The 13,406-nt window shown below is 44.9% G+C and overlaps 1 protein-coding gene across 1 annotated transcript in view; it reads right to left on the reverse strand.

Moving 5' to 3' along the window:
- Positions 1-1,021: 1,021 nt before the first annotated feature.
- The window catches only part of HCN4 (hyperpolarization activated cyclic nucleotide gated potassium channel 4), a 53,673-nt gene continuing 41,288 nt past the window's right edge, over positions 1,022-13,406 (reverse strand). Inside the window, exons 5-8 of the mRNA XM_070953822.1 lie at positions 7,856-8,002; positions 5,941-6,181; positions 4,326-4,490; positions 1,022-2,586 (exon numbers count right to left, since the gene is read on the reverse strand). Coding sequence (XP_070809923.1) covers positions 1,022-2,586; positions 4,326-4,490; positions 5,941-6,181; positions 7,856-8,002 — 2,118 coding nt within the window. The remainder of the gene's footprint in view (positions 2,587-4,325; positions 4,491-5,940; positions 6,182-7,855; positions 8,003-13,406) is intronic.

Below are 13,406 nucleotides of genomic sequence, written 5' to 3' on the forward strand. Positions count from 1 at the left end.
AAAATGCTTTGAAAAGTCTCTGACAATCCCAGCTGAGTTGCTTAATCAGCAGAGAGGCTTTTCAAAGCATTTTTTAAAAAACCTCTCTGACGATCCCCGCTGAGTTGCCTGATCGGCAGAGGCTTTTCAAAGCATTAGAAAAAAATGCTTTGAAAAGTTTTAAAAAAAAAAAAAGTTGGCCACGCCCACCGTCACATTAACCCCACCCACCCACCAAGCCACGCCCACAGAACCGGTAGTAACACATTTTACATTTTACCCCTGATGAGAAGCGAAACATCTTCAAAAGAAAAACCAGAAGGTCCAATTCTGAGGAGGACCCAGTTTGTAGGGGCAATAAGCTGACTTTGTATAAATATACGAAGTATGAAGGCTATTGCTTAACGCATTGTAAGCCGCCCTGAGTCTCCAGAGAAGGGTGGCATATAAATCAAATAAAATAATAATAATTAATTGCCTCTTGAAAAAATAGCACCTTTGGGACAACCATGACCTGGATGATGGAGAATCACCACCGGAAGCTTCCTTAGATGAGAACCTGAGTGGGTACAACCCCGAAAGCTGAAATACTCCAGATTGTAACAAGGAAAAGGGGGGGTGCCCCTACTGAGAAAAGACCCTTGAATGCCAATCTCAGGGTGGAATCTCTCCATTGGAAAAACAATTGTGTTAGCTGGAAGCGAAAGACATCATGAGTGCCACGTTATCACTCTGCATTGATCCCGTGCCTCTTTTCCAACCTCTTGCTCCATGTAGTAAAATATTCTATAAAAGAAAGTGACTGAAAATCTATAGCTCTAAGAATACCTGGTTATCTTGTGTGTGTGTGTGTGTGTGTGTGTATCGCCCTTGTTCTTATTTTGATCTCGTTATTAAACTCAAAGAAATCGAAGGAGGGAAACCGAGGCGCATCAATGTTTGCTGGGACCTGAAAAGCAGAAAATGAAAACAAAGGGGGCTCTTGGAAATGGGAGGAAAGGGGGCCGGGGCAGAAAGGTGTAGGGGGGGGAGAAGGAGTATCTCACAAGTTGGAAGGCAGTTTTGAGCGGGTGGGCTCTTGTTCCCCGCTCAGCTTTAGAGATCCTTTCCTTTCGGCAGAGGGCATAGAGGAGGAGATGGCAAATGCTGGAGGTTGGGGCAGAGAACCTGAAGATGTCTGGCGTGGTAGCGTGACCCGTCCTGGCCCCGAACTATATGGCTTCCCCAGAGGTCTGGGGCCTCCCCCGATGTCACTGACGTTGCCTCCTCCTCCTCCTCCGGAGAACGAAGAGAAGCTAGAAACAGACTCCCGGGAGGAGGAATGCGGGCTCGAAGTCTGCGCTGCTTCGTGGGGAAGAGTCGGTTGGGAGGCGGAGATCAACTTGAGGTCCTGGGTTAATCGTCCTGACAAAACCAGTGGCCGACTCCGGGGTGGGAGCACCTGGGGAGGTGGGCTGGAGGTCTGAGGCAGGAGCAAAGAGCCTTGAGAACCCAGCGTCCCTGACGGGCTGCGCTGGAAAGTCCTGGGGGGCAGGCTTTGACTGGGAGGGCTAAGGCCTGATGGTAGGGGGTACAAGGGTGGGGGTACAGGACCGGGCTTTGGGGGAGACAGGGAAGCGAAGGAGGATCGTTCCTGGTGCAACTGAGCAACAGTGGCCGGCTCGGCAGAAGAGCCTAATGCACTTGGCTGGGTGGGGCCGGAGGCAGGAGGGGGGCCTCCCGAGGCCTGGGACAGCTGGCGTAAGCCAGAGGAGGGAGAACTGGATGAAGGGGGCAACTGGAAGTGGTTGGTCCCTCCAGTTCCTGAGAGCTGCAACAGCTGCCCCGTGGAGTGGGGCCTGCCCGTAGGTTGCAAGCGGCTGCAAGGACTAATGGGGGAATTTGAAGAGAGTTGAGGGAATGAGGTGGGGGCGGTGGCGGGGGGCGACCTTGGAGGAGCCTTCTGGAATGGGCCAAAGCTGGTGTCTGAAGCCTGCTGCCGAGCGGCCCCTTCTGTCAAATCCAGCGGCCCAGGACACAGCTGCTCCAGTCCGGTAGATGTTGGGCTGCCCAGGTTTTGCTGCGTCGACCCAACGGATGGAGAGCTGGCCAAGGACCGGTGCAACGGACCCAGGGTGGCTGATGCAGTAAACCCAGCCAACTGCTGGATCTGAAAGGAGGAGGAGGAAAGGGTCTCCATCCCTGGCGTGTGCTGTTGGGATGGCGTGCTTGACGGGGAACCCACAATGGAAGGTCCGGCAGAAGACACCAAGGAATGGAGCCTCCTCAAGCGCCTCGGAGTCTGGCTTTGCGTCTGCCCCAGAGAACCCAGAACGGAGACCGGAGGACGGAAAATGGCTGTGGGAAGGCGTGGGTGGTGAGTCAGCGCTATTGCTACCGAAGTGGTGGCGGCGGCAGCCTGCAGTGGAGCCTGGATCAGCGGGGTCCAAATTACAGGCGTGGGAGTCGATGCTGCCGCCGCCGTTGCCGCTTGGATGTTGTGGGCACAGTGGGCCATTTCTCGGTCATGCTGCACAATTTGTTGGATGATCTCGTTCTCCTGGTAGTTGAAGACACCCGAGTTGAGGTCATGTTGGACCTTATGGAGAAGGATGGAGTTCTTCTTCCCTGAAAGGAAGAAGGAGGACAGTGAGGAGCTGTCTTGAGGAACCACCAACCAGTTAAGACACCAGGGGTGGCTCTTCTCCCCCATCTCAGTCAAGCTTCCTCTTCTGCAGAAGATTCATTTCCATTGGAAATCAAAATAAGGGTACAAAAGCCACAGGTTTATCTGTCAACCCTGAAGCTGGCCTGACTGAAGCCATCTTGAGACTTCAGTGCTGACACACCGGAGGTGAGGGATAGGGAGGGGGAATAGAGATAGTTGGGGAGTTGTAGTCAAAAGAGCCTCGGTGGTGCAGAGGACTAAGTGCTGTTAAGTGCTAGCAATTAGTGCAAGTTCGAATCTCACCAGGCTCAAGGTTGACTCAGCCTTCCATCCTTTCGAGGTAGATAAATTGAGGACCCAGATTGTGGGGGCAGTAAGCCAGCTTTGTATAGAACAATACCACTTGGGGGGGCCCGAAAGCCCTAATAAACAGGTATATACAAAAAAAGTATGCAGGCTATTGCTATAATGCATTGTAAGCCACCCTGAGTCTACGGAGAAGGGCGGCATATAAATTGGACTAATAAATAAATAAATAAATAAATAAATATTTTATTTTATTTTATTTATTTATTTAACACATATTTATATGCCGCCCTTCTCCCAAAAGACTCAGGGCGGCGAACAGAAGCTAAAAACATACAATGATAAAAGAAGAATCTAATTAAAACCAATTAAAATCAAAATAATAAGTAATAAAACCCCAGAATCAGAACTCAGCCCATTTGTTGACATAGCCAAGTCTTTAGGCCTCGACGGAAGGAGCGGAGATCAGGCGCCATCCGGAGCTCGGTGGGTAACTCAATAAATAAATAAATAAATAAATAAATAAATAAATAAATAAATAAATAAATAAATAAATAAATAAATAAATAAATAAATAAATAGGTAGGTAGGTAGGTAGGTAGATAGATAGATAGATAGATAGATAGATAGATAGATAGATAGATAGATAGATAGATAGATAGATAGATAGATAGATTAATTAATTAATTTTCTCTTGGGAATCAAGGACATTCCTGCAGGTGCTCGGAAGGAGGGGACTGGAGTCACCTAGCGACTGGACAGTATCCTGACTGGACAATGTGACTGATTGTTTTGAGAAAGTGACAAACTTTTAATTAGGTGAAAACCACGGGAATATTCAGAGTCTGTTTTAATTTAATTTAATTAATTCAATTTATATGCCGCCCCTCTCCAAAGACTTAGGGCGGTTTTCACCAGCCTGTGCCAATATGACATATCCAATAAACTCGTCCTTTGAGGAATTTGCCTGCCTCAGAGTTTCGTTTGCTACGGGTATGTTACTTGAAACCCTGTCAATATCATTGATTATAATTATTGGAGGTCCTCAGAAGAAAACTAGAGCCCCTGAGCCCTGCTGATGAACTTCCTGGGAACATTTGGGTGGAAATAAGATGCAAGTCCAGGTGGTCCTTCAGCCATAATCAGCAGAATTTTTCTTCATACTCTTCCCAGGACCCACATCCCTTTCTGCATCTCACATGCTCCAAGATGCCATATTAATGCTCTCCTAACCTGAAGAATGGAGGCCGGGGAAGCATTTGGAGATGGGACCCTCAACCTTAGATGGCCTTCAACATCCACACCAGCAATAACAGAAGTGACCCTCCAGTATTCAGTCCAGTATCTTCTGAATACCAGATCTCTCTCTCTCTCTCTGTGTATGTGTACCTACCAATGCGGTCCAACCTATCCAGTGCCACTGTTTCGAAGGCCCTCCTCATCATGGGATATTCCTCTAATACTTCGTTGAAATTGTCCACCGAAAGCGAGTAGAGACGGCAGTACGTGTCAGCTCTCACGCTGGCTGTGCGCCGACCACGAGTCAACAGGCAAATTTCTAGAAGAAAAGAAATACCTTGACATCTGCTTTGTAGCATGGACAATCGGCTTTTCAGGGGCAACGGCGAGTAATCTAGTAGTAGTCATAGTAGTACATAGTAGCTTGGTACATTTAGAGGCTAGGAGCATACAAATCAGAGATTCAATCAAACGACTAAGCACTGAAAACTTCAATGAAAGGTCAGAATAGAGCTGGAAGGGACCTTGGAGGTCATCTAGTCCAGCCCCCTGCTGAAGCAGGAGATCCTACACCATTTCAGGCAAGGGATTGTCCAGTCTCTTCTTAAAAAACCTTCAGTGATGAAGCACCCACCACGTCTGAAGGCATGGCCTCTCACCTTGGATCTGTGGGAGACCTATCTTTTTTACTTATGCATAAATAGATATTAATCTAAATGTCTATGGAGATTCTCAGCCATCCAAGACATGGTTGTCATAAAGGTGCTTTTTAAAAAAAAAAAAAAGAAAAAAAGAAAAAGAAAAAGATCTAATAAGGGTGCAGAGAAGAGCAACAAAGATGATTTAGGGGACTGGAGACTAAACACCTGAAGAACGGTTACTGGGATTGGGTACATCTAGTTTAACGAAAAGAAGGACCAGGAGTGACATGATAGCAGTGTTCCAATATCTCAAGGGCTGCCCCAAAGATGAGGGAGTCAAGCTATTCTCCAAAGTACCTCAAGACAGAACAAGAAACAATGGATGGAAACTAATCAAGGAGAGAAGCAGGGGTGAAATCCAGCAGGTTCTGACAGGTTCTGGAGAACCGGCAGCGGAAATTTTGAGTACTTTGCAGAACTGGCAAATACCACCACCTCTGGCTCACCCCAGTGTGGGGTGGGAATGGAGATTTTGCAGTATCCTTCCCCTGCCACGCCCACCAAGCCACACCATGCCCACCAAGCCATGCCCACAGAACCGGTAGTAAAAAAATATGGATTTCACCACTGGAGAGAAGCAACCTAGAACTAAGGAGAAAATTCCTGACAGTGAGAACAATTAACCGGTGGAACGACTTGCCTCCAGAAGTTCTGGGTGCTCCATCCATGGAGATTTTTATAAGAAGAGCTTGGACAACGGCAATGGCCTGGACTGATGGGGTTTTATATGGGTTTTTAACTTTTGTCTGGTTTAATTAGGTATTTTAACTTTGTACTGTGATTATTGTGGATTTTATTGTTGTGAGCCGCCCTGAGTCCGTTGGAGATAGGGCGGCATATAAGTTAAACAAATAAAATAAATAAAATAAAATAAATAAATAAATCCTGCTTGAGTAGGGGGCTAGACAAGAAGAGAAGACCAAGGTCCTTTCCAACTCTGTCACTCAGTCATTCCATTATTCAATCAAACATGAAGACCAGATAATTCAACTCTACACAAAAGGATCTACCACTTTTGGGATCTTTGTTTTTGCTATATAACCGAGAGAGGGAAATGCGTTCCTGTACCTCCAAAGTAGGAACCATCGGCCAGTTTGGTCTCCTTGTTGCCTTTGGTGAGCACACTCACCAACCCATGTTGGATGAAGTACATCTTCTTCCCGATGGTGCCTTCTCGGATGATGTAGTCCCCTGGCTGGAAGACCTCAAAGCGCAACTTGGTCAGCATGGAGGTTACGAAATTGGGGTCGGCGTTGGCGAATAGAGGCATGGAAGCCACCAGTTTCCTGCAGTTAAAGTTGATGATCTCCTAGTCCCAACAGAAGCAGAAACATCCTGTGAGATACGGGGGATTTTAGCTGAATGTTTAAATAAGGGCTCCTGGACCTCTTCTCCCTCTAGCACAGTGGTTCTCAACCTTCCTAATGCCGCGACCCTTTAATACAGTTCCTCATGTTGTGGTGACCCCCAACCATAAAATTATTCCTAAGACCATCGAAAATATGTGTTTTCCGATGGTCTTAGGTGACCCCTGTGAAAGGATCATTTGACCCCCAAAGGGGTCCCGACCCACAGGTTGAGAACTGTTCTGTCCCCATATCACACACACACACAAACAGTTAGCCAGGAGTTAAATAAAACTTGCAGACAATAAATTCCTTCTATAACAGGATTGGCAGCAACCCAGTAGCTGCTTGCCAAGAACTTTACTCACAGAGGGAGGTGTTCCTCCTCTGTCAGATAAACCAAAACAAATACACATAGCCACAGAATTGTCAAGTCCAGTCCGTATTAAATCCAAGGCAAGTAGATAACGTAGTTTCAGAGATACAATGCGACTTGCTAGTTGTTTAGTTTTGTCCGTCACAGAGCCTGAATGGCCACCACACCCCCTTTTATCCCCTGTGGGGTGTGGTCCAGTGACTCAGCTTAACCTCTGGCATGCCTCCTTTTCTGCTGCGTGCACTTGTCTCTCTGATGCTGGCGCGGATCCAGCCAAGACTTATCTCCATCACTGTCCAACTGCGACTGTTCGGAGATACTTGGCTCCTGGCCAATCTCTTCTCCTTCGGGAGACACCTGAAGCATTGCCAGAGAGGAGGGTCCTGGAGAGGGAGGCCTGGCCAACTGCTCTCCCTCACCTTCGGAGTCTTCTCCCTCCAATAAGACGGGCTTGGGGGTCGGAGTCACAACAAGAACACTGCTCTAGCATGTACTGTAGATCCATGCTTCATCATTCAGTAGATTAATCAACATGAACACAATTTATGTATATGTTGATTGATCTGTTCTTCTCATATGTGAAGCAGCTCTACTGTTTGATTTTCTTTCCTTTCATTTCCTTTTCCTGTCTCACTTTTCTATTTAAAACCTCTAATGTCAATATAAATAGTAATGGAGACAAAGGGCATCCTTGTCTTGTCCCTTTCCTGATATTTATTTTCCCTGTCATTTCACCATTTACCATCACCTTTGCCGCTTGATCTCTATATATAATTTGGATCATATTTACGAATCTGTCCCCAACGCCGAGGTGGCGCAGTGGTTAGAGTGCAGTACTACAGCTACTTCAGCTGACTGCTAGTTCAGCAGATCAGCGGATCAAATCTCACCGGCTCAAGGTTGACTCAGCCTTCCATCCTTCCGAGGTGGGTAAAATGAGGACCCAGATGGTTGGGGGCAATATGCTATTTAGTATACTGTCTTTGGTGTAAGCCGCCCAGAGTCCTCGGAGATAACATCATCATCAGAAACGTCTTTGAGAAAACCACCAAGCTCAGAAAGCACCAAGGAGCCCACAGTCTTCCTCCTCTTCCACTCCACAAACCCCGTTCCCTTCTAGCATTGATGATGTTATCTATTTGGGTCATGAAACGTCTGAGAGAAAACCACCAAGCTCAGAGAGCATCCAGGAGCTCACAATTCAACCCTGAGTTACAAAGATATCTTTGACGTGTGCTTCCTTCATCTTTATACTGCTCACCTCTTTCAGGGGCTCACTTAGTTCTCCCAGGATGCTCTCCTCATCAAACATTTTGCCCTGGTACCGATGTTCATAGTAGTCATGGATCCTTTGGCGCATCTCAGCTGGAAGTTTGTGGAAAGACATGTATTGTTCGACTTGCTTGTACTGTGTGGGGAAAAAACAGGATCCGTCAAGACGGGTTTTGACCTAAATTTAGTGCATGCTATTTATATCTCCATTCCAGAATCAAAAATGGACATGGATAGAGTTCATCACCAACCTCCTTTTCTTCTCACCCTTGGAAGAAAATTCCAGTGGTTGGCAACCAACATACCGTATTTTTCGGAGTATAAGACGCACCTACCTTTTTTGGTGAGGAAAAGAAGAAAAAGAAATCTGCCTCTGACTCCCAGCAATTTTGCCTCCTTGCAGCAAACAGCAAACTTTCATTTTCATTTTCAGCATAGCTTGATTAGCACAAGGAAAGAAAAAAAACCTGTTCCCAGCAATTTACCTCCTTGCACCAAGCAGCAGAGCCCTGCGCAAAACAGCTGAGAGCAAATCAGCTGAGAGTCGGGAGGCCGATCCAATCAACTTGTGCTAATTAGGCTGTGCTGAAGCTGAAACGAGTTGTTTCTTCTTGCTGCTTGCTGCAAGGAGGTAAACTGCTGGGGGGCAGAGGCCAAAGGTGAGGGGGGCCAGTGGGTGGGTGGGGCTACATTCGGTATATAAGACGCACCTAAATTTTCACCCCCTTTTAGGGGAGAAAAAGGTGTGTCTTATACTCTGAAAAATACGGTATATTTCCAACGGTTGCAGCATCCCACGGTCATGTGGTCACCCTTTGTGAGCGTCCCTGCGGACTTCAAACAAGCATCATCAACGAGGGAAGCCAGATTCACTTAAGGACCACACGATTCGCCTAACAACCGCAGTGTGTTTCTCCTAACCACCCTGGCAGAAAAAATTGTAAGATCCACTTAACAACCCATTGGCTTAACAGTGGGTATTCTGTTCCCAATTGGGATCATAAGCCGAGGACTATATCGCTCCCAGTAAACCCCTTGGAGAAATCTATTTCTTTGAGATGTTGGGAGGACGTGTTTGAAGGATACATTTATATGCCTAATCTATCAACCTTCATGCAATCAAACAGGATCCACCCAAAAGCTGTGCTAAGAGAAGAGGAGAGGAGAGGAGAGGAGAGGAGAGGAGAGGAGAGGAGAGGAGAGGAGAAGAGAAGAGAAGAGAAGAGAAGAGAAGAGAAGAGAAGAGAAGAGAAGAGAAGAGAAGAGAAGGAATGGTGTGGAGAAGAGAGAAGGAAGGAAGGAGAGAGAAAAGAAGAAGAAAGGGAGGGAGGGAGAGATGGAAAGAAAGAGAAGAGAAGAGAATTTAGAAGAGAAGAGAAGAGAAGAGAAGAGAAGAGAAGAGAAGAGAAGAGAAGAGAAGAGAAGGAATGGCGTGGAGAAGAGAGAAGGAAGGAAGGAGAAGAGAAGAAGAAAGGGAGGGAAGGAAGGAAATAAAGAGACGAGAAAGAGAAGCAGTGGAGAAGGGAGAGAAGGAAGGAAAAGGAGAGAGAAAAGAAGAAGAAAGGGAGGGAGGGAGGGAAAGAAAGAAAGAAAAGAAGAGAATTTAGAAGAGAAGAGAATTTGAAATAGAAATAGAAATAGAAATAATAGAATAGAATAGAATAGAATAGAATAGAATAGAATAGAATAGAATAGAATAGAATAGAATAGAATAGAATATGGAGTGGAGTGGAGTGGAGTGGAGTAGAGTAGAGTAGAGTAGAGTAGAGTAGAGTAGAGTAGAGTAGAGTAGAATAGAATAGAATAGAATAGAATAGAATAGAATAGAATAGAATAGAATAGAATAGAATAGAATAGAATAGAATAGGAATAGGGCTGAAGGGACCTTGGAGGTCTTCTAATTCAGTAGTGATGGCCTTCCATTAAATTCTGCTCACGTGCCTCCTTCTCTTTCCACCTCTCCCTCATCTGTGCCACGGGGCATCCATCCGTCATTTTTATGGACAGAATCAAGCAGAAAGGAAGCAGGTTCAGGCAGTGACTTTGAAATGAGATCTGCACCAAATCTCTACAATTTACTGCCTTTCAGCTTGGCCTGCAGAAGCCAAATGGATTCCCAGCAGCAAACGGAGGAGCTCGGGAACAATTGACTTGCACCTTTGATCCACCACTTCCTCCCCCTTGATAATGAACTGCCCCAAACCAGCTATTTAGAATTAGAAACTGCATGAAAGTTGTAGCTTAAGGGCTAAAACGATCATATATTTTTTTAAAAAAAAGAAAGAGAAAAAAAAACCAATTTCCCCCACCCCCCCCCAAATTAGCAACATTATAATTATCTTTTCTTTTTGGAACTATTATTGTTAAACAAAGGTGGTTAACTGTTACTGTTAGAGTGAGGTCTAAACTGGGATAAATTAAGGTTTGGTCATTTGCAGCAATGAATTTCATCGGTGCTAAATTAATCGTACTAAATCAGAAGCTCAGAACTACATTTGTGGAATTAAAATTAATTAAAATTAAGATTAAGACCAGCTGCCTGCAATTACTGCAGGTTCGAATCTCGCCAGGCTCAAGGTTGACTCAGCCTTCCATCCTTTCTAAGGTAGGTAAATTGAGGACCCAGTTTGTGGGGGCAATAAGCTGACTTTGTATAAATATACAAAAGGATGAAGGCTATTGCTTAACGCCTTCGTCTCCGGAGAAGGGCGGCATATAAATCAAATTAAAAAAAAAAAAACACACAACAATGGGAAGATCTCAAAATGCCATATTTCCCCGAAAATATATTTTTTTTGAACCCTGAAATAAGCGCTTGGCCTTATTGCCATGCGCTCAAAAGCCCGATTGGGCTTATTATCCGGGGATGTCTTATTTGGGGGGAAACCGGGTATCAATTGATTTGTGGTTGGTGTCTTCCGTTAAAAAGTCCCAAAGGTGCTTTTTCAAAAGGCAGCTGGACTTTGTGTTTCCTTGAAGATGTTTCGCTTCTCATCCAAGAAGCTTCTTCAGTTCTGACTGAATGGCGGAGGATGGAAGGATTTATATTCCTTGCAGTCCTCTGGTCGTTAGCATTCTTTCTGAGAGTCATTGAGGCCACTTGGAGGTTTATCTGGGCCCTCGGGGGAGGGGGAGGTCACTTAAATGGTACAAGTAGGTGTGGGGCCTTCTTGGAACTGCTGAACAGAACTGAGTTGCAAACAAGAGCTTAGGTGGTATCGAATCCCTCGCCCTCCGTTGAGAGAGGGCTGTTCAATTTTAATATAGATGGCCTCTTTGACCCCTCTTTCAAGCCAACCGTCCTGTCTGTCCAGAACGTGCCTTCAAATCCATTTGCCTCTTCCATCCAAAATATTCCTTGGCAATTCTTTGCAGTTAGAACTATTAACCAGTGGAACGACTTGCCTCCAGAAGTTGTGAATGCTCCAACACTGGAAGTTATTAAGATGATGTTGGATAACCCTTTGTCTGAAGTGATGTAGGTTTTCCTGCCTAAGAAGGGGGTTGGACTAGAAGACCTCCAAGGTCCCTTCCAACTCTGTTATTCTATTCTATTCTATTCTATTCTATTCTATTCTATTCTATTCTATTCTATTCTATTCTATTCTATTCTACTCTACTCTACTCTACTCTACTCTACTCTACTCTACTCTACTCTATCCCTTATTCTATTCTATTCTATTCTATTCTATTCTATTCTATTCTACTCTACTCTACTCTACTCTACTCTACTCTACTCTACTCTACTCTACTCTACTCTATCCCTTATTCTATTCTATTCTACTCTACCCTATCCCTTATTCTATTCTATTCTATTCTATTCTATTCTATTCTATTATTCTATTCTATTCTATTCTATTCTATTCTATTCTATTCTATTCTATTCTATTCTATTCTATTCTATTCTATTCTATTCTATTCTACTCTACTCTACTCTACTCTACCCCTTATTCTATTCTACTCTACTCTACTCTATCCCCTATTCTATTCTATTCTATTCTATTCTATTCTATTCTATTCTATTCTATTCTATTCTATTCTATTCTATTCTATTCTTTCAAAATATTTCTAGCCAATTTTGTTGGAGCGGGCATTCCAGTACATTTTGCTTTCTGCTGCTGGTTGCTCAGATCTGATCTCCCTGTGCTTAAGAAAATAACCAGTGCCTCTTTTTTTTTTCCTCTTTCTCTCTCCCACACAGGATCATAATTAAGTTCTACCCACTTATCATCCTCCAACAAGCAGTCCGAAACCCGACAGAGAAAGAGAAATCAGAAAAGGAGTGTGGGGGGGGGGAATATATATATCATTGAAGACAGACCACAGAAAACTGAACACACACTGGGTTGACTTCAGAAAAAATCTTAAACAAATTGAATTGGATGGAACCAACAGATGGAACTAAATGTATCTGCTGGGCAGGCCACAGAATGAGGTGTACATCATTAAAAAGTAGGAGAACACGGTCGGATTGTGCATACCTAAATCTGATCACTCCCCCTCCCCTCCCCCCCTGGGAATTTTATGCATTAATTCTCTCTGGTTCACCCAAAGGTTTCCCAACATTTTTTAGCATCTATAACAAAAAGATCCGTCGATGGTATGGCCAATGGTAAAGATAAAGGTTCCCCTCGCACATACATGCTAGTCGTTCCTGACTCTAGGGGGCGGTGCTCATCTCCGTTTCAAAGCCAAAGAGCCAGCGCTGTCCGAAGACGTCTCGGTGGTCATGTGGCCAGCATGACTCAACGCCAAAGGCGCACAGAACACTGTTACCTTCCCACCAAAGGTGGTCCCTATTTTTCTACTTGCATTTTTTTACCTGCTTTCGAACTGCTAGGTTGGCAGAAGCTGGGACAAGTCACGGGAGCTCACCGCGTTACGTGGCACTCGGGATTCGAACCGCTGAACTGCCGACCTTTCGATCGACAAGCTCAGCGTCTTAGCCACTGAGCCACCACGTCCCTGGCCAATGGTACTGCAATGCATATGTTTTAATGTATAATATCCAAGTTGGATTTGGAGTTTCAGCTCCCCGATTTATGCATTGCTCAATCCATGGATTGGGAGGATTGACTTGGGCCAAACACTGTCAAGTTTGGAGTCATCAGACAAGCAAAGTTAAGACTGTCTCCATTAAGCTTTGGGCTGCTTATCGTTAGCAAAAATAAAAATAAAAATAAATGTAACGGGGATTTCATAACTGCCAACATGAAACAAAACAGACAATAGAGACGTTAATTTGGCTTTCTCTTCCTCCTGCTTTGGCCCTTCTGTTCTTGTCGCGCAGGACTCCTCCCTTGTTGGCAGGCAAGTTCTGCTGCAAATGTATGTTGGGACAAAGGAGCATTTTCCTGATTTGCTGGCATTTGGTAGCACATGGAGTGTTTTGCTTATTCTTAGATGGTTCTGTTTAATTGGGAACCGAGCTCATTATTTTTAAATTGAATCTGTTCGGCATTGTGTCCATGGTACTGACTTGACAAGATAATGCATTTTAAAGAAAGAAACATTTCCTGTGAGTGACTTCTTTATCTGTC

This window comes from Pituophis catenifer, unplaced genomic scaffold (genome assembly GCF_029215685.1).
Source record: "Pituophis catenifer annectens isolate HBS135680 unplaced genomic scaffold, rPitCat1.0.hap2 SCAF_14, whole genome shotgun sequence".
NCBI lineage: Eukaryota > Metazoa > Chordata > Lepidosauria > Squamata > Colubridae > Pituophis > Pituophis catenifer.